This window comes from Haliaeetus leucocephalus, unplaced genomic scaffold (genome assembly GCF_000737465.1).
Source record: "Haliaeetus leucocephalus isolate CR32 unplaced genomic scaffold, Haliaeetus_leucocephalus-4.0 Scaffold228, whole genome shotgun sequence".
NCBI classification, from domain to species: domain Eukaryota; kingdom Metazoa; phylum Chordata; class Aves; order Accipitriformes; family Accipitridae; genus Haliaeetus; species Haliaeetus leucocephalus.
Genome location: NW_010972664.1, coordinates 18,056,027 through 18,077,953, shown reverse-complemented (window position 1 = coordinate 18,077,953; position 21,927 = coordinate 18,056,027). Strand labels below are relative to the sequence as shown.

General features: G+C 39.7%; 1 protein-coding gene across 1 annotated transcript in view; it reads right to left on the bottom strand.

The window, feature by feature from the left end:
* Positions 1-21,424, bottom strand: part of GRAMD1C (GRAM domain containing 1C) — a 52,183-nt gene extending 30,759 nt beyond the window's left edge. The window contains exons 1-3 of the mRNA XM_010567424.1: positions 21,303-21,424; positions 4,211-4,295; positions 292-395 (exon numbers count right to left, since the gene is read on the bottom strand). Coding sequence (XP_010565726.1) covers positions 292-395; positions 4,211-4,295; positions 21,303-21,350 — 237 coding nt within the window. The 5' untranslated portion in view covers positions 21,351-21,424. The remainder of the gene's footprint in view (positions 1-291; positions 396-4,210; positions 4,296-21,302) is intronic.
* Between the last annotated feature and the right edge of the window lie 503 nt (positions 21,425-21,927).

Here is a 21,927-nt window from a genome sequence, read left to right as displayed (position 1 = left end):
AGAGGCAAATTGTCATCCAGAAATGTAGAAGATCAGCTTTAGTGTAACTCCTGAACTCCCTCCTATGCTGAATGACTGAGCAGGCTTACTTCAGCATACAGATGTCTCTAATGCTATTCTCATTTTACGGAGCAATGGATCTGCGTTTCCACTCAGGAATGCAGGCTCTTTCTTTTCAGCACAAAGTTACTGGCATGAGATTGACAGGATAAGATTTGTTTGAGGGACTCTTATATCCCCATAGTACAGGACAAAGAAGATGTGGGATTCAAGTGAGCTAAGAGATCTTACTGTGGTCTCCCATCGGAAAATGTTGCTGTGGAAACAGAGCCAGTTTTCAGAGAGATACAAGCGTCCCTGCAGCAGGATATCCTTCTGGAGTGCACAGGCATAATCTATGTATAGAGAGCAAGAGCAAGTTTACTCACTTATTGCAGTTCAGTTGACCCAAACCTGTTAACTTAAAATGAGATAAGGGTATTACAATACAAACAAAAAGCCATTTCTTTCACTCTTCAAAAGTCTGCGAAGGTAGACTTGTGCTGGGCTGCATCCAGACCATTGCTCTGGAAACACCCCAAAGCCAGAGCTGATGGAAGTATCTTTGTGAGGACAGCACTCCACGTACCAACCCCCTGTGCATTATCCTATATTTTCAGAGAAGGGGTATCAGGCAAGATCAGGAGTACATGGGAGAAGTATTTGTAAGTCAAACTTCAAAGCGCCTGAACAACAGAATACACAAACATTTTATAGTATAACAGATTATACTGTCAACTCCTACATAACAGTAGTTCATATGTTGTTGTAAGAAAATAACTTTCCACTAAACAGATCCTATCACTAGCTAAAACTATCTGCAGAGTGAGACACTAAAAGGCAGCTTGAAGCTATCCAGTACTTCAGGGAGGGGATATTTTCAGAAGCTGACTGCCATTTTTATTTTGATACTGCTTTGGGCTGAAACATCCCTATTGAGAAACAGGCTTCATCTAGAATGCAATTACCCATCATCAGATACCCGCTAATTAAGAACAAGAGCAGAGGATTTGGTTGCACTTTTTAAAAACCTCTCAGAGAACTTTCATAATTTCAGGGCCTAAAGATTCAAACAAAAGGAATTTTCAGAAGTACTACTGCTAGAAAGTTAAGACAGACCACTTTTGGAAGCTCCAACCTAAAGAAGTTACCTATGTATAGAAAATACCCAGAATGTACCTATTCCTGCAGGTTGTTAATGATTTTAACTTTAGAGGTATCAAAGAGTTTTGTTATTTTGAAAAGCATTGTATCTAGTATTGTCTGAGCCAGAATTTTTATTTTGTGTACAAGAAGATGAATACAGTTCTTGTTCAAGTACCAAGAGGTTCAGGAGTCCCTCACCATCCTAACTTCAAGGTAAGTCTGCATCTACAGAAGCTTGTATTAGTATTTTTAAAATTCTCTTGGGTTTTTGCCTCAAATAATCAAGTGGAAATAGAGTTTCTTGCAACAAGCATGAGGCACGTATACAAGCCCTTGAGACATAACTGCAAACAGAATTAAATAAACTTAAAGAAGTCTAAACCAACAAGTTGTAAGTGCATATTTAAAGAGAAGTCAGATACCAAAACGCTGGGAGAGCAGGGAGAGGGAATGCACCAGGAGTTTGAGGTTAAGGACTTGAGGAAAGCATTATCTAGATTGGTTTGCATCCAACTTCTATATTTGGGGAAGGGAGGGAGAGAGATTCAGACCTATAAATATTGGAGCACTGGGGAAGTAATGAGCAACACCACCATGACCTACCTACACAAAAGAAAATATTAAAAAAAAAAGGAGATATTAGCATTTCTCCTTCTAAGTTTTCAGATCCAGTAACTTAAGATGCTGCTTGTAAACAACATTTTCAGACAAATTAAAGTTATTGGCACTTCTTTAAACTCCCATTTTGAAAGTCTAAGTCATTTCTCTTTCACTATAAGAAAAGAATTATATTTCATATAGTCTTTAAATACAGAGCTCATTACAGTGGAATAGTCGCTTCTTTTTTTAACAGCTAAGTTAAGAACAGGAGCAGTTACAGTTCTTTTAATGAACAGCAGCAAGTAATTGCTTTTTCGAGCACTGTAAAGCCTGTGATAAGTTTCTCTGCATCAAGCAAAGAAATAGCTCTTTGCTTGGAGGATGCAAAGAGTCCTTCCAAAGGAGCACTGCTTTTGATGGGGTAAAAAAAAAAATGTACATAAAGTAATGACTTTGCTTCTGATGGAGCAGGTGCTACATTGTTGAGATTAACCCATTACTAAATATTTCTCCAAGTCCTAGACAGTCTGTTTATTGAAACTATGTTTCAGTTTGCTCCATGGCTTTCTGTATCAATCCTGTGTAAGGAGAAACATCAAAACAATGCTTTGAAGTAATATCCTTTTCTTCCGTTTTACTTCTGTACTGAACTCAAGTATTTTAAAAATGCAGAAGGCATTTCAGAGGATAACTGCCTCCTTCTGAGGCTGGAAAAAGACACAGGGATTTAACTGTTTCCGTGCAAGTGGAAGCTCTGATTTCTGTTCCATTATCCTGGAAGGAACTCAGCATGCTGCAAGCATATACTGACAGCCTCTCAATATTCACTTCCTTAAAGGTTGCATAAGGTGACAGATGAACTTTAAACAGTCACAGTTCCACTTCTGTATAAAAACAACACCCAATTCTTGGACAGCGTATTTATTACAGAATGCTTGGGCAGCACAGGCAGGCTGACCTTCAAGGCAAGCGATAAAAGAGTGAATAAGGTGCATCGCTGCATGCAAAGGAGGTAGGGTTATATGCTGCCTTCTTTGGATTTTGCAGTGGAGCAAAACAGGGAGTCAGAGCTCAGAAGGAACATTTCAGTGCCAAGAACTTACGCACCATAGTTTGATACTCTGCCACATGCTTCTGTCCCCTCCCACCCCATGCACTTACCACCTCTGCTCTTCCAGCTGAGCATTACTTCTATGCCTGTACCCATGTCATCAGTGTACGGATAAGCTAACCTGGTATAGGGGGCTGTGGAAAACCTCCACTGAAGGCATGAGCCAACCCAGAACTAACAGATTTGCACAGCACACAGATAATGCACTTCATGTGCAGTAACTACAACTGCACAGAGCAGTGAGGGGCATAAAACATTTTTATCAGTCCTCAATATACCATGTTGACAAACACATCTAAGTGCACAGCATTATAAGTCAGGATAAAATGAAGATTGGTTTGTGTTTTCCAATTATCTCCTATGAGGGCTGATGGGAATTACACACTTAAATACTGAATTTTATGTCCTCATACCACATAGCTGGCATTTGTCTCTGAAAAGTCTTTTAAATTACAAGCACCCATTGTGTCCATCAGTCCCAGAAGTCACATTAATCAAGGTGCCTAGGGCAAGGGTCTAGGCTTAGTTCCAGGGAGCAAGGGAAAAGCTTCTGCTAAGGATGATCTACATACTTAACAGGGTCACTGAAGCAACATCCCTTACATTTGTATCCAAGTACCAAACCATTAAAATTATGGAATCATTCCCTCCTCCCCCAACATCTACAGCAACTTACTCAGTCATAAGCAGCTGCCTCTTTGAAGTAAAAGAGAGGACTTAGACACTCACAGGATAGAAAATAAATGGTTATGACACTGCAAGAGGTACACTAAGCTGGTCATCCATGCTGGAAAGAACATAAAACAAATTCAATGCTCTTGGGACTTAACTCTACCTCTGTTCTTCTCGCATGTGGATTGCACATGCCCGTCAATGCATATATGTTGAGTTTATGTGCTTCGTGCTCACCCTGACCCTGCACAGTGATCTTTCTTGCCAGCTTGTCAGCAAACAGGTGTCAGACAGTCACATCTCCACTGCTGTTAGGAGAGGGTTTGTCTAAAAACCCACTAAAAAGCAGCAGCAGGAAAGAGACATTAAGAGGCTCCCATCCCATATCTAGATGAACTGGAGGATTCTGTATCTTCTCCTTCACTTCTCAACCTCCAGAAGGAATCTGCCTTTTTTCACAAAGCAGGCAGTACAGGAGGAAGACCTGACTTTCCTTGAAGGTATTTGATGCTAGTTCAGAGACAGGAGAATAGGAAGTTATCAGCTATAGTTAGAATTTGCCATAAAAAACATGCCTTGGCACTACTGCAATCTGGAGTTATCAACCAGAAGACAAGCACTTTTGGTGTGATTACATCTTACCTACTATGAGTTTCTCAGAGTCTGGTAGATGAGAAAACTGTCTCTTGAATTCCTCGCTCCTATATTTGTAAGTGGAACTTGAGAGCTGCAACAAAGAATGGTAAAAGGTTAAGCAAACAGATTTATTTTCAGCCATCAATTGTCTTCATACTGGATGTGTAATTTTATCTTGAAGAACAAATGAACATCAAAAGAGCAACAAAGAATAGGTAGCATCTAAATGTGGTCATCATTGTAACTTTATGCTTGCTTATGTAAGACTGCACTTCTAGTATTTAGGATAGCATGGGCCAAACTGTTCCCTATTGCAGGCCAGATGCCAATTACAAGGCATTACAGTTGTATGATGGCAACGTGCTCCACTCATAAGGACATGAGAGCCCCTTCCAGGGCTAAGTCTTCTAGCACAGACTACATGAAGAGGCAGCAAGGCCACAACACAGGAGGTGACCAAGCAGATCTAGTCCTCATGCAGGCCACTAGCTGGACACAAGGACACAACCTTGAACACCAATTTCTACTTGGAGTACCATTTCAGGAATACTACAGTGCAGTGGATTTTTTTGTCAGTTGCCATAGACAGACCTGTAGGAATAAAGGCAAAGGTTTCCTCCAGTAAGCACAAATAGCAGCACCACCATCACCTCTTGATTTCCTGTTCTGTTCTATGTTGTACTCCATATTTAAAAAGATCACTGTCTATCGTTCATTTAAGATTCAAATTGGGTCATAAACTCAGAGCAAAGAAGATTAGTCTTGATGGACTTTAACTCCTTATTCTAATAAACAAATGCCCCTGCTCCCATTTGAATAAAGAGCTTCAGCATGTTCTCCAGGAATGATTCTGCTGTAAAAGCCCTATTTTCCATTTTGCAGTAATAACAAGGCCATATTTTTTTTCTTAACCAATGTTGGCCACTTATGATGGGGCCATCCTAACAAAATGCTGTATAAGGCAATGACTCAGATGGACTATAGCTAAGACAGGAAGAAGTTACTTTCAAGTGTTACCAAAACAAGGTATAAATATACTATAAACCCCTCTTTTACATCTTTTTTTTTTTTTAAACCTTTCTAAAGATCTTAAGCATGTGGCTGCTATTCCCTCCTTGAGCACCTGTATTACTCCAAAACTTGACATTCACCAATAAACCCATTCTACCATAAGATTAGTGGCTATTTATGTTTAGGGTGGGGGAAGAAAGAAGAAAGGCAGCAAAGAACCACTTTTGACTCTATGACCTGGCAGCATGTTTACTAAAAAAACCACCCAGTTTTAGCACACTCCTGCAGCATGTTAATTGGTCACTACCCTTTCATCATATCTGTGTTTGTTGTCAAAACAATCCCAGAACAAAGACAGACTTATCTTCAGCTTGAGGGTCTTTTAATAAACTAGTGCCAATAGTGCCCCCACCTCATCAAGATTCTCACATTTTGCTATTTTCCACAGAAGAGATTCCTGCTTCTTGCAGTTCAAAAGTTCCCTGAACACCACCCTACACAAACATCCCATGATGGTCTGTCATTTACCTATACTTGAGAATTGAGCTCTTTGGCCACAAGAACACGTAAGTGCTACTTCAAGGTCAGGTGTTTAAGTGCATATAACACAGAGGAGGGCAAAGTCGACCTGACTCAGTTCAGCTTTAAAAAAACCAAACCAAAACAAAACAAACATTAATGTTACCTTCTACTACCATCAATAAAAGAAACTCTTTATGTCTGATCACCTGTGAGTACATATTTGCTGTCCACTAACATTCTGAGCATTGCAATGCAAAAAGGCAGTGAGGGAGGGAGACAGAAAATACATCCACCCCTCCCCTTCTGAGAAAAGTAAGCATGAAAGCTTTAGGTGCAACTAACAGGGCAACATGTTAGACATGTCCTCTAAGCTGTAAGCTTCCAGTTATATTTCAGCTCTTTCTGAGATTATGAAAATAACACTCTTGGAGATCATGTCATCTACTAAAGTCGATAGGCTATGGTTTCTTGGCCTTGTCATATCATGCCCCAAAACACACGCTTTTAACTGATCATCTGAAACAGGCATCCAATGGCTGCACCGCTTTGAAGAAATTGAGTTCTCTGCAATTACTCTGGAAAGAGACATGGGGAAAAATGAAAAGTTAACTCAGATCTGTAAAGTTTCCACGTATAGTTCCAGAGACCCTATGGTTTACACAGTCATACCTCAATTGACTGAAGTCTGAGCTTGCAATGGCAATGCTAACATACAAAGGGAAAAAAGAACTGGTCTGCCGTGAAAGCAAAAGAAAGTTCACAATCTTCAACCCCGATTTATGAAACCATGATTTAAGAAGCCATGCTTTTAAGGAGAGTAGTAGTTTCTCAAACACACTGTACACAAGAGAAGAGCTATGCTGAATTTAAGCATTTTTGTGGTTATAAGACAAAAGGAATCAGGAAAACAGAAACATTACAGTATCACAGACACATTTATATTAGTGCCTGAATCAGCCAGTTCAACAGCTCCAAGAATCCAAACTCAAGGTATCTTGAGTTTCACTTAGAAATTGAATTTTTCTAGAGCATAAAACCTGCTATAGCTTGTCTGAGAAACCCTTGTTAGCATTTAGAAGTGTTCTTTGTCACAAGAGACAAACACGCTATAAGAAATCCTCTTACTAATTGTAGATTTCTACTGAGCTCTTATGACATTTATGAAGAGCTTGCTCTGAATCCTTATCTAATCAGCAGAAAAAAGTGAGCACATTGAAACTTCTTAACCTCATCTTTTCCTTACTTTGCATGAAAACTAGCTCACTTAGATCTGTAATTATTATGTACTCAGTATGCGGCTTGGTGATTAAGAGATCGCTTAATGGACTCGGGAAACAACAGGAACAATTTTAACACTATTGGCACTATCAATTTCCTTAAAGTGAAGAAAATAAGACATTTCCTATGAATATCATAAGCAGCATATCAGACAGCATATTATAGTATGCTGAATATAACGTCTTTCAACCACTATTATAATATCCAAGACGTGGCAGCACTTGAGACAGGTTGTCATCTCTGGGTTACAAAATTTACCATCAAATATTAAAAGAAGGGCATAAATTAGGCTGTAGTACGGCATTTAACAGATGAAAACAGCAACTCATTTTTAACACATGCACATTTCTAAGTTATAATTATAAGTCATCAGGCAAACACTTTGCCCAAGGATAATCTTAGGCATTTATGAGTATGCTATATTTAATCGCTAAGAAAATGAAGTCCAGCCAACAACATATTAGCATTCTTTATCTGAAGCCACAAAATAAACCAGAAACCTATAAAATTTCATAAGCAGAAAAACCTCTTCAGTGTCATCCAGAAAGTTTCACAGAAGACAGTTATACAAGAACCAGATACTACTTGAAGACACATAACCAAGTGATTCTTATACCTTGTTTAGAAATGGACCAGAGTCCAACTATATAAAGTCATGTTCCAGAAAAAAAATATGTTAACTTAAATAGCACTAAGCTGAGCTATTTATGTGATAGAAGCCTGTTAGAAAAACAGCTTCCCTTCACATTTACATCTTCAAAGTGTGGGCACTGTAAATAATTTGAGCCATTTAGCAAACTGGAGAAGAAAGTTAAGCTACACCTTCTCCCAGGAGTACAGTAAAAATGCTAATTGTTAGGAAATTATTTGATTGCATATTATCACTAAGCGTGCAAATAGTCAATCAACCTCAGCAGAACGGCGTGCACATTTTTTTAACATTTGCTAATGACAGTAATAATTTTGCATTTGCTTTGTTAGTGTTTTCCCCTTGTTTTGAGACACCACAAAACCCACGTTACCTGATAATTTGCATTCTATACTTTTAACATGCAGCTATGAATACAAACGGCTGAGAACACAGATAAGTTGACCTCACCACCAGAGTAATACAACTCTGATGTCACCTCATTTTGAGAGATGCACACATGCCTCCCACTGAGCTTCAGTGTTAGTATCAGTTACCACCGAGTCCTTGGGGTCCCAGAATCAAACAAGCCTAATAAGCAAGCTGCCCGACCTACTCCCCTTTTATGCTCAGAAGCCTCACTTAACCATGAAAATATGGCCAATGAGATGCATGACTTTGCTCCTCTGTCTACAAGCAAGCAGATCCATGCCACTATCTCTGCACTCTACTTAAAGACCACCTGAAGTGCTATTCCCCAAAGACAGAAGAGCTTGACCCGTACTTTCCAATGAAGTTTCTAGACATGGTCAAAAATAAATCTGGAGGCATTAGTAAGGTTAGGATGAAAGTACTTTTTAATCCTACACTAGCACATTAAAACAAATATTAAATATGCTGGCAAAAATTGTTGCATTTCTACTGAAGAATGCATTGTTCCTCTCCCCTCTCCCACTTCAAATTCATCTAAAATCCTTCTTAGTATCAGGAGAAAGAAAAAGAAAACAGCCTCCAGAAGAACTACATAGAATCAGAGAGGAGTTTGATTTTATACAAAAAGACTACTTTAGACTACATGTATTCTTGAAACTTATCTGGTAAGGGAGAAATAAAAACACCAAAACCAAAGAAAACATACCAAGATCCCACTTCCAGTGAGTCTAAAGCCTCAGTAGGCTAGGAGAGAGCTAAGTTAACAGCCCTAAATAATAGCCTCCTTTAGCAGTATAAGGCAGGCAAACTTAAGACTTCACATACTCCAAAACAGATTCAGACTTATCTATAAACACAAGAACAACTACCATGGCACACTGAGATGGTGATCTCTCTGCTGAGGCTACCTGTAAAATGTGCCAAGTCTGACAAGCTTTCCATCAGAGAAATGTTGATCCCACTGCAGTCATTTCTTCAGTCCAGAAAAGTTCATTATGACCATCCAATCTAACCTATAATGCACAAAGCCACAGCTAGCTCACGATTTAGCTCCTGCTTCAAAACCAGAGCTGCAATTACCATATTTCCCTTTGGGAAAGAAAAAAAAAAACACAAAAAGCACACAAAACAAACCATATTTTACCTTCTTAAATTGAAAGTCACCCCAATGGAAAAATCCATCCCAGCTATGGTTAGTTCTTCTAGTGGTCTGTTGGTTAATCTTGTCTTCACTTCATGAATTATTTTCAGATTGTGAGCAAGTTACCCCGTATCTTCTTTTGAGGTAGGGATTAAGCTTCTCAAGTCTATTAGCAAAAAGATATTTTTTTTCCAGACTTATTCTCATGGCTCTTCTGAATCCTGTCCTATTTTCAATGTGCTTCTTGAAAGCTAGATGTAGCATTGCAGGAGTCACTGCAAACACACAAATCCGACTCACATTTGCTTTTAGGCACAGAATCACAGTGGAAGCTCACGTCCACATGACTACCAGTCTCCCTTATCTTTTCACAGTTCTAGGGCACATTTTTCCATTTCTTCTGAAAACAAGCACAAGGATGTATTTTGAAAGTGTCAGACTTGTTCTGTTTACCCTGTCACAAGCAAACAGCCCAGATCCACTCTGTTACGGTGATCTATTTTCACTAACCATTCCTTGACAGAATCACAGAAAAATTTTGGGTTAGAAATAACTTTCAATTATTGAGTACTCAAACTTTACTAGCAGTAACTTACAATTCTTTTCTCTCTCGAAGCACAAAAACATTAAACTTGTACAGGGAAAGAAGCACTCACAGGACCTGAAGAGTAATACCACCTTACTTAAGGTGACTTACTGTGCTATGTACAGTACACTGTGCACTTTGGGACTGGATGTGTACAGAGTGTCCGCTTTCTTTTTTTTTTTAAATAAGGAGCTATTTGATCACACCTGTTTATCCACACAGTTCTATTTAATTCATAGGTAATATGAGGCATGTGGAAAAAAAAAAAAAAAAAGAGAGAGAAAAACAAACAACTGTTTCCAGGGTTGGCTCAGCCATTGTATTCCCTAGGAGCCTGCTTTCCAAAAGTTCCCATGCTCTCAAGGAAATGGAAACAAGCTCATAGCCACAGTGGGAGGGGGAAGAGTTTAGGGAACCAGGACTATTTTACTTACATTCATTATATGCTCTTCTTCATTCACTCTTAACTTCTCTGGAGAGGGGACTCTCATAAGCACAGGGCACTCTTCCAGTGGGCCACTGGCAGACACAGGGCTATGTACTAGGGTCATTACATCCCCTTCTGTGGCCCAGCCCCCCTCTTATTTGCAGAGGCTGAAGGAGAAACAGATTTTAACATTTCTTAGTGACTGAGCACGAAACAAACCAATGGCAGTTCTCCTTCAGTAGCATCCGTGTACAGACAGAGCAGCATCCAGTAAGAGTTTTGGTGCACCTATGTCTTTCTTCTGTTGGAAATACAACATGTAAAATTTCAAGGAAGGGATATTAGAATACAGGTCATGAGCAATTACCCTATTTTCTAGGGTTTTGTTTGTTTGCTTGGGGGTTTTGTGGTTGGGTTGTTTGTTGTTTTTTTTTTAAATCCTATGAGATCCCATAAACAAGGCTAAAGACAGAATCCCTAGTCCCCTTAAAATGAGTGTTACTATTAACTAGTTCTCACAGATGCATGGACAGGCATGCTAAAAATGTTAGACGGACTATTATTTAGCACTAACACCGGTAGCTTACAAAAATCCACGTAGGAAGAAACTCCTCAGAACTATTTCATTATGGAGAGCTTCTGAAATATTGGATGCCCACTTACAAAGTATTTGACACCCAGTGTCAAGAAACTGACTGAATTATGTAATTCCGAAAGAGAGACTGCTCCTATTTATTTTAAAGGCTGGATCTAGTACATCAAAAGCACTGTGTCCCACAGCACCTCACCAGTAGTCCAGCCCTTACCAGCTCCACTGTGGACATCAGTCTCATCAAGCCATCATTGACCTGACATGTGGCTTCCTTCCCAAGCAGTTTCAGAAAACTGAAAGACTTGATATTTTAAAAGTTTCAAGATGTAGAGGTATTTGTTTGGAGAACTTTAAAAAAAAAAGTCTTTAACTGGTTGTACAACTTAAAGTTCTTTAGAAAAAGCAGTAGAAAAGATCTGGAAAAATTTTGTAACAAAGTATTTCAGTTTAGAACATATGAGGAACTCTCCCAAATTTCTCCTTCAGATCCCACTGGAATTAGCTCAATTTCACAAGCCATTACATTTCATTGAAATAGGGTTCAGCTGAAGCTATTCCAACAATATCCTTGCGAAACAAGCTGATAACCTTCTTACCATTGGTAAGAAAGCCTCTTGTCATTAGTAGTATTATAGACTTTTCCCTGAAAAAAAAAAAATATAGTTTGGATTGAGAATATCCTCTGCTTATTCTGAAGCAACTACTTTGTAGTATTCAGTAGCTTCTTTCTGCAAATAAACATTCTGAAGTATTTTTAAATGGTAAAGCCAATGTACTTTTGTAACAACTCCGATTTGGATATAAAATCTAAAGTTCGACATGTACAGTGAGGAGCAAAGCATATGCTCCATTTCAGAAATAAAACTGACTGAGGCATGAAGATAACGCAGAGTCAGAAGACACACACCCCCTACATATACCTCCTCCTCCTCTAGCTGCCTGCAGCCTGTTCCAACCCATGCAAATCCCTGGCCAGCACTCAGGCAGCCTCTACTGCTCCCCCCTCTCTCACCCACTTGCTCAGAGCCGGTGCTGGACACCATCCAGCAGAGCTAGCTAGCGTTCTGCCAGCCTCTGCTTGCACGCCAGCTTGGAAAACAGGCTGGAACACACTAACCTTGCAGAACACGCACACAAATGCTGCAGCAAGTGGTCAAAGAAAACTTAAGCGGGGGGGTGGCTTGCGTAGAGCTGCCCAGCTCCAATCTAAAAATCACTATCATCTAAACGGATTTGGGGAGGCAGATTGCAGTAGCATAGGTCATTTCAAGTTCACTAAAGTCCCCAAGGGGACAGCTGAGGAAAGTACCATCACCAGGGAAACACCAGCTTGGAAAGGAGCACCCAATACCCACTGCTCCTCCTCTCTGCAGCACTGAAGGCTACAGCTCATGCACCAGTCTTAAAGATAGAGTACATCTACACCCGGTAACTCAGCACGGACCCAAATCTACTCTCACACAAGACTTGGCCATTGCCCACGTTGTAAGTCAAGCCCTTGCTAACAGACCTCCTCAGTCTGAGCTCCAGGGCAGACAGGGAGGAGATCAGGGCATGCTTCATGCATACCCCAAGCTCCCAAAATGGGTACACTACCACCCACCCCTCCGTCAGCTGCCCAGAGCTCAGTTCGTCATAGGCACGGAGCAGACACTTTGAGGCAGAGGATATAGGGCTTTGCATGCCCACCAGATCCTTCCAACTGCCCTGAAAGGGGAACAGAAGGCATACATCTATTCTGCTTTCTTTGTGCTGTCTGTCCCTTTCCCTCTGCCTTACCTAGGACCTGTCCGCTGCACTTCTGCAAGTAACTACATGAAGTCAGGCTCTGACTGCCATTTGTGTAGGAAGTTATTCTGGAAGTGAGGAGGACTACAGAGAAAACAGCAGGCTGCATAGGAGCTTCACCCTGCACAGACCACGAGCCACTACAGCAGTGAGGGGCTGTGGAGTCCCTCTTTGCTGCATGGCACCACCCATCCCCAGCTGCAAGACAGCATCCCTGGAAGCTATCACAACACACGTTCAGTTTCAGAGCTACAGGAGAAGAGGCAGGTGTCTCTCTGGTGCATCCACCTCACCCACTGAAGGCCCAGCCTCCTACAGGTCAGATCCCCTTGGGCACTTGGCTGAACGTAGAGCTAATGACTCAACAGCAGGGAAGAGAGATCCCTCTCCTAGTACAGCCCTACTGAGGAAGCTGAGAGAAGAATCAGAAAAATGCATTTCAAGGCATTTTAATCACTGGTATAATCAGATTTAAGTCTGAATGCCTGAAAGGAAAAGATAATTGAACACAATGGGGCTATATTTACAGTCATTTTGCCAGCTACAGCTGCTCACTAGGCTAAAGCAGTTGTGTTTGTGCACCTAGCTGGGTGGTGGCACTTTAGATGGCCCACAGTTCTGTTGTCAAGATCAGCTTCATATGTAAATAGCAGGAACTGGTTTCACCAGAAAAACAAGGCAAGTCTTCTGCCTTCCCAAAGCAAAGCTCAGATACATCACAGGGAATCTCTGTGTGTTGGAAGAGCAGTAAGACATTGGGAGGCAAATCTATACAGAAAAATATTCATTGGCAATTTCTTTCCATCAGAAAGACAGTAAGAAGACTCAAAGTGATCTCAAAAAGGCCCCACCAAAGCCTGGGTACCAGTATGACTGAGGCCTCAGAAGTAGCATGAGCATACAGGGATTTAAGTGCATTTCCTGTTTAAAAGATAATGCCATCTTCAGCTGACTAAACATGTTTGCAGTTAGCAATAAGGCTGATAATTTCAAATATAATTCTTTATACAACTGCTACCAAGTACCTCTGAGTTTGGAAACATCCCTGGAGGTATTCAAAAAGCGAGTAGACGGGGTACTTCAGGACATGGTTTAGTGGGCATGATTGATGGTTGGACTGGATGATCTTGAAGGCCTTTTCCAACCTAAATGATTCTATGATTTAAATTTTAAATAAGAAGGTTGAGCAAAAAGTTCAAGAGATTTGGACACTTCCATTGACAAACATCTTCCCCAACTCTGAACTGGAAACTAAGGTGCTTTTAGCTTCCAGGAAACAAGATGCTCCAATCTCGGATTTACTCAGCATTCTCATCAATACCATCCATAGCTGGCAATATGTTCTTTGATCATGGTAGTAAAATTATGCCTATAATGCCCCTGCCAGAGACCATGTTTCATGCTGCCTCCCCAAGACACTAGTACTAGCCAAGTTCACAAGGGTCTTAAGTGTCTAGCTCCTTTCATTTTAAGGAAAAATTGTGGATTTGTACCTACTTTCCTGACTTCAAAGATGCAGCATTCAAGCAACGTTTTTGTTTTCTTTTAGTAATTTCATCTACTGCAGGAGGATTTAACAAAAAAAAAACAAACCAAACCCCAAACAACAAAAAAAAACCCCAACAAAAAAACCCTGTGATACATCAAGTTCTAAAACAAACTTAATACAAATAAACCAAGTGTGTTTGTATGAACTCTGCAGTTACTATTTTAACATTGTTTAACTGAAGCAAGTTTGTCACCCTCCCAGCACAAAGTTATCATTTAGCTCAATTTGTCTGCTCCCCAGTTTAATTTTGAGTCCTGTAGCTACATTGTCCAGGCTTCAACAGCCAGAAGTGTACTAATATGATGCAATGGCAATTAAAAGCTCAGTCAAGATGATTTCCTTTTGGATAAAAAATACATTCTTTTCAGACCAGCAGTTTCATCTGACTCATATTTCTTCCTACAGCATGTATGTGAAACAATTAGCCAATGTTATTTGTTAAGAACATCTGTTCCTTCACCTGATCTTTCACTGCAGGCTGCCTAAGAAATGAAAAAAAAAAAATTCAGACTGCTCATCTTTGGACTTACTTGATCCATTCAATGAATAGTGAAAAAAAAAAAAACAACCAGATTTTGGGGGGGAGGGGGAAAAAAACTCATACAATAAAGTAACTATAAGACATTACTTCTGAACTCTTGTCTTCCTTACCTGCAACAACGTGCCATCAAGATTACTTAATACAAAAGTAGCCAAATACAGAAGCAAAAGAATGGCATACCTCAGTTGCACTTTCCCTCCTTACTTTGCCAGAACTGGACTCTGGCATTTCTGATCTGTATTTAAGTTTAGTAACAGTCCCCAAATATTGGTCAGGAAAAAAGGTCATGAAGAAAACAAATAACCCTCTTGGTAGTAATTGCTCTTGGTCTCATTTACTTTTCAGCAACTCAGAGAAGGATACATAAATACTTTGGATCAGGACTGTGGTGAAAACCTGAAGGAGCATATTAAACAAACTACAACGGTAGTTACATAGTTAATGCACTAGTGATTGTAGCCAATTACATTAACTGTTTTGATATAAATTAGACTGGTCATGTCATTAAGCCTGCCAGTAGCCCTACTGCACTTGAAATTACATAGAAAATAGGACTCACCAAGCAATTGCCCCAAATTTTTCCTATGAAGTATCTAATTTGATCTTTTTCTATCTTAGAAACCAAATGCAGATTCTACTCTTAGTCATTTCTGTATTAAAAGCTGTTACCAGATTTGACTGAACCATTCCCAGCAAAGAGAGACCACACACAAATTTTCTTCAATTTTATATTAAAATGTAATGCAAAGGGTCAGCTATTGGGAAACACGTATATCAGTACAAGCTGATCAGAGCTACATACACACCATCATTCACGATCACATACCTCCACTCATTCTGAACAAGGGGCGATATCTTGAGTTCTGGTGTGTAGGCACAGCAGAAAACAGGAGAAGCTGAGAGGTCATATGAGCAGGCCAAAGTCCTTAATGACTTTATCTGTCATTTCTCTAGGGGCTTTAGGGGGTTGCAGTAATAAATACACAAATATCTGAAGTGTAGGCTTTACTGACTCGATAAGCAACTTCAATAAAAAAGCACTACCTAAAAAAAAAAAAACAACACTTACTCCACATCATTTCTAGAATGCTGCCAATATCACCAAGGAATCCTGACATAACTCAACTAGTGCATAACCATCTGCTACATGGGGTGACATAAGATATAACTTCCAGAGTAGTCATTAGCAGAAAAGCCACATACTCCTGTCTAAAACGCTCTTGTGTTTTTGGATAGGTAAGTATGTGTCCCAAATCATCTAAACATCAATAAAATATTTCAGATTTTGATTTTTTTATTTCTTTCTTTAATTATCTCCTGGAGAATTTTCTACTCCTAGTCGCTGCTAATGACTTAATTAAATGTACCACCAAACAATCACATCCTGTAGTTTTGTTTACCCATCTTCTTTCCCTCCAAAGGGATGCAAGTAGCTCACCTGTAGCAGACTTAAAAAAGACAGTGCTACACCACTGCTTGTTTGCAGAAATGCTGAACAACAAAGCTGTAACCAAACGACAAAGGCCAAAAACAGAGCTTACTTCCATCTCCTAGAGTTGTCTCTTAAACCCTTCGTTCCACAAGCTATGAACTGCCCTTTCATTAAAAGGATATCACCATTCAACCAACTCCATGCTGATTTTCTGAACTATATTGCATTTCCAATGGTTTTGCTCCCAGTGACTTAAAAAAAAAAAAAGTAAATCACATGAATCTGAATTATTTTCTTCTTGATCTATTAAACTTAATCTTCAGGTTCTAGACTAACTCTTTAGATGTGTGTAGTAATTCATATTATATAGAAACTCCCACTGCTGCAGCTGCGGTAAGCTTATTTAGACAGGGCACCAAACTGCCAGTCTTTCTTCAGAACAGGCTGAAACTTGATGGCAGTCAGATCTACCCCAGTGCTCAGTTTGGAGCTGCTTCAACAGCAATAAAGAGATTCCCAGGGTGAAAAGAAGTGAGAAAAACATTTTAGCCTAATCAGCCATGTTCAAGGGCTAGTCAGAACTGCACCGTTTATCTTTTCTTACCATTTTAAAATGCTGCTTCTATATAATCAGTGCTATCACAGGGCTAAAAAAAGGCACCTATTCTAGAGATTCCCGATAGGTAAACAAACAACAAACCAGTGCTACAAGTACAGCAAAAGCTATTTAGACTAAAGTTATGACATTTCAGAAAAAAACAGCATGTGTGCTTAAGATTTTTATTCTCTTTTGAGACCTACAGCATTTCTCCAATTCTCATCCTCCTTAGCAGACTGCTTCATACCAGCAAATAAAAAGAAGGCTAAAAAACCTCCTCCGATGTCACAAACCGTGATGTCTCTCTTTCACAACCCAAGCATTTGGAGGCACAGATGAGAAGAAAAGCTTTCTTCAGAAGAAGTAACACACCAAGTACACAACACAACAGATGAAGCAACTGTCAGAGGGCCTTAAACACCAGCCTGCCAAAACATAGTTACTGATCTAACAAGCCCAGTAAGCCATTCCCAGAGTGAACATTAGTCTTCAGAGAAAGGTGGAAGGAGCATTCAAACAACTGTAGCTGCAAGAAATATTTCATCTAACCCTTACTACTCTTGGACCCAAAGTATGTCGACTTGTATCTGTGCTGCAATAAGTTATCTTCCAAATTGTAATGTATATCTGCATCCCTCCTGTGCAGGTTTGACTCGTATATGTTTATTGTGTTCTTGGCATATGTACTCTCACACACTCCCACAGACTAGCTCTTTCTCATAGAGACCAAATCCATGCTTGTAAAAAAATCAAAATCCTTTTCCAAATCTTGTAAAACTTCACTTATTCTTGTATTATGAAAAATAAAAGGCTTATTTTCACTTTCACTGTATCACTTGTTTGCTTCTATCGTCGCACCTCTTCACACTGACCACCTCTTTAAACTGACATTACACTGCGATCAAATTGGCTTTTTTAAAGCCTCTTTTATTATTTTCTTTCCAACACCTCCTTGGCACGTCACATTTCCAAATTCTTAAAGAAGCCTCCCAGATAAAAGCAATTTTCTGAGAGATGCTCATTTGATTTCAACTCTTTCCACCTACCTTTTCATTGCAACGGAAGAACTTACTTTTTTGTTCTTTCTTTCCACGGGCATTCTTCTTATTGTAGACATATATGAACTTTGACTGTTTATTAATAGAAGCTAGAGTCCTCAGAACACCCTCATTCTTGATACAAGAATCCTTTTCATTAGCTTCCTCATTCACCTTTACCTTCTTCATTACAGTAGCAGAACACTGAAGACTTTCATGGGTTTCTTCTTCCAAGGATATTAAATTGAATTATATTTCAGTATGAAGAGTGTAAAAAGGATAAAAAGTGAATTCAGAATCTTGAGATAGGGCTTCCAGATGTAATTTAATTTCCAAAGCATCTTTGACTTTCATAATTTCTATTTGCAGTTGCCAAGACTAGAACTATTTAATCAAAAGTAGATGCAAGCTTTACAGGCTCCAGTGAAGAGAGTAAGCCCTGAGATGAAGTTTGCAAGCAAACTTTTTTCTTCTACCAGTGAGGTTGTAAAAGTCTAGCTTTGTCCACCTCCAGAGAATGGTCTTCAAAAAAAAAAAAATAAAAAATAAAGCCACACAAAAAAAGCCACCCACCTTAAAAACAGCAGTTTGTAACACTACTGGTTTAAGAATTGCTTACAGTAGTACAGAAAATTCTTTCTTTCTCAAAACTTTTCAATAAAGCTATCCAAAGTATTTTTTTTTTTTTTTTTTTTTTTGGAGATGGGGAAAAATTATGCCTTATAGGTTTTTTTTTTTTTTTTCCTTCCCTGCTGATTTTTCTGCTACCCTTCCTTCTCCCCACTCACCATAGCCAGGAAAGAGATCCCAGAGGCTCCCAACCCTAGCTTGCTGCTAATTACATGTGCTTACAGCACCTATTGAGCACTCATGATACCTGGCCTGACTTAGAGGCATGGCACAATTGTCTACTCCCACTCAAATCCATGAAAAATTGAAGTCAAACCAGTCAGGCTCTAACATCCACATTTGGTTTCCATCATCAGAGAAACAAGAGTACATATTTAGAAGAAACGAATCCTTGGAGCAAACCAAAGTTGTCAGAAACGTGCAGCCTCTCAAAGCAAATAACCCAGGCAACAAAGCTGATCCCTGGATGCTACTGCAGGCTAGTCTTGTAGCAATTCCTTAGTTCTACTGACTTCAGGAATGAGCATAACAAATCCACACCTGCCACAGGACACTAAGATGATCCTTTGCCAAATGTCAGTGACACATGCTTTGCACACTGCAACAAGCTGCCTTCTGTGTTATCACCTACACATTTACTATGACTCAGTATTTAGGGAGTTTTAATGATTTGTTTATATAGTCAGCAGCTGATCATGAACCATGCAAGTTATTAAAACACATTTTCTGTCTAGAAGACCAGGGAAATATGCCAATGACATAACATTTTAATTAGAAGATCTTAATTTTTGCCTTGAATCTGTGACTTTCTGCCTCTTGCTACTTCTAAGTTCAGTCCCCTTGAGGCTGAGAAAATGAGTACCACAGCCTCCTACAACCAGACTGGTAGAGGTTTTTAAAACTAATCAGTGACAAACGGTATGGCTAGAACATTACAAGCCACAGCACTATCTTACAAGAGGCAAGTATTTACACAGTTCCTTTGTTTTAACTGCAAGGTCATATTTGCAGAACCAGATAAACACTAACTTCAAACAAATACTGAGATCTTGAAGTATAAATCATAGACAGAAGGCAAGCATTTAACTATACCGGACAACATCTCACGCTCTCTTAGCGGCTGCCACTGCAGAAGAATCCCATTCCCCTGAAGTTACAAGCACACGTTACTACAGGAAGCAGAAAGGGGCACTGTGAGGAAACACAATACCCTGCACCTTACATGCCTACAGCTCTGTTCAAAGAAACCTCTAATCTCTGGCTTGTGTGTGAAACCTAAAAATGGAAAGCCAATAGCACAGTTACATTCTTCATATATTATACTTTACTGACTTTATTTTAGATTGCCAAGCTTATCAAGAAAAGACTGAACTGCTAACTGCAAGCCCAAGTCCAACAAACTGACCCTAAGACCTAAACAGGTTTCTTCTTCACAAACTGCCAACTGCATTAACATTTGTATACAAACCATCAAGAGTTAGTTTACACAATCTAATTTGCCATCTCATGAGAGCATAGCTAGCAGTTACAATGTCTGTGCAGCATGATTTACTATTGATTCAAGTACAGATACCGCAGGGCACAGGCAGAACGGCCCTTTATCGCCTTTGTAGCAACAGTGGAGAAAATACTGAACGATCCAAGTGCTCGCTCTCTAGCGACACAATTCTACAACCTGCTGGGATTTATTCAGATTGTCCCATTTCCTTTGGCTCCAGACTGCTGTTGCTCAGTTTAAAACTACACATGTATTTTGGGGGAAGTTTATGCTAGGGCCTGAGATGCAAAATCAATGTTATGACCATTAGGACATACGCCTAGTTTGAAAAGGAGGAATGAGAAGACATACAAGCTAGATTTATAAATAAGGAGTTGGGAAATCTGATCCCCCAGTTGGATCCCCCTCGAAGCTCTGCCACAGATTCCCTACGGCCTTTGCTAGTTACTTAATCTTTCACCTGCTGAGCACGATGACCTCATCAGGACTAGGACATGGTAGTCCAGATGATGTTCCTATGCACAAGATGAAGCATGCCAATTTACTGAGCCCACCTGATGCAGAAACTGAGTCAGACTGTCAGAGCTGTGCGGAAGGGAATCTAAGTCTCCCACAAGATCAGGTGTTACCCTGCCTGTGGCTGCACACACAAGTGTTCCCCCTCCCCATCTAACAGCAGCAACCCATCCACCAAACCAACAGCAAAACATACGCTCTAAGTCTACACCTGTAAGTTTACCTTCTCTCATGGCATTGGGGGGGAAACAAAAAAAAAAAAAAAATCCATCAAAAGCACGATAAGAGTATTAAAGACAGCATTTATTATTACACCCTCCACTTTCAGTGGGGCATCTCCCTGGAGAGGAGCAAGATTGAACCCCTCCATTCTGCCCTTCTTATTCACAAATCCCATTCTTTACACAGAACACAGGAAACTTAATTACTCTTGTGGAAAACAAATGAGTTTACCTGACAAAAAACAGACACTAGGAAAGCGCATCAGAAGAACTACCCAGCACCGAGAATCAAAATTCAGCCCTTACTGTTAAAAAGCATCAACAATGTCTTTCTAAAGGCATAAAGAGACTTTGGATAGGTTAGTGCACCAGGCAAGGAACTGGGAGACAGGACTGGGCACAGAAGTCCTGTCACTAACTTGATAGGCGACATCAGGTAAACAACTTCACCCCCTCTCAGTCTCAGCTTACACTTAAGTAAGCTGATAATGATAAAATAACCTACCTCACTACATGGGTGGAGAACGTTTTACTAATTCATGACTACAAAGCAACCTGAGAACCGTGTATATAAAGCTAGTACATAAACACATATATATATATAAATTAAAATATACTTATGTTATATTTATAAATAAAACACAAGTTAGAAGAAAGATAAAACACATTACCCAAAAGCTCCAGTCAGAACTCCAGCTATACTGAGCAGGACCCTGCATTTTCTCTGCGCACGAACTAAGAGTGCCCTCTGAATCAGCAAGCAGCTGGCTAATAAGACCATGATCCACTTCATGAACTTCCTGTGAACAAAGAAACAAGGTATGTAATTCAACAACGGAGGAGAAAACTGAAATATGATGGTTAATCCATTTAACAAGCATATATTAAATGAAACTTGACATGCTAATTTTACCAAGGCGAGTGGCACAGAAACACTTCCCACTGACAGCCTTTTAATTGATTTTACATTTTTTCCAGAGTATACTATATTTAATTATTACTTACATTTTTAACAGAGTATTTCATTTCCACAGCAGCCCCTCAACTTGCACATTGAAGCTGCACAGACATTTAGAGCTAGAATAACATCAACATGAGACGTCAGTGCATAACGCGCAACATGTCTCTAGAATCTGTGGGACCTTTCAAAACTTGAGAAAGGTCATGCAGGTGTAACAGAGCTCTGACATATATTATTATAACAAAAATCCATCAAATATTTATACTTAGTGTTAGTTACACTATAAATTGTGTGTTGTGTCGTATATAAATACGAGCGCAACACTTCGGAGGCGA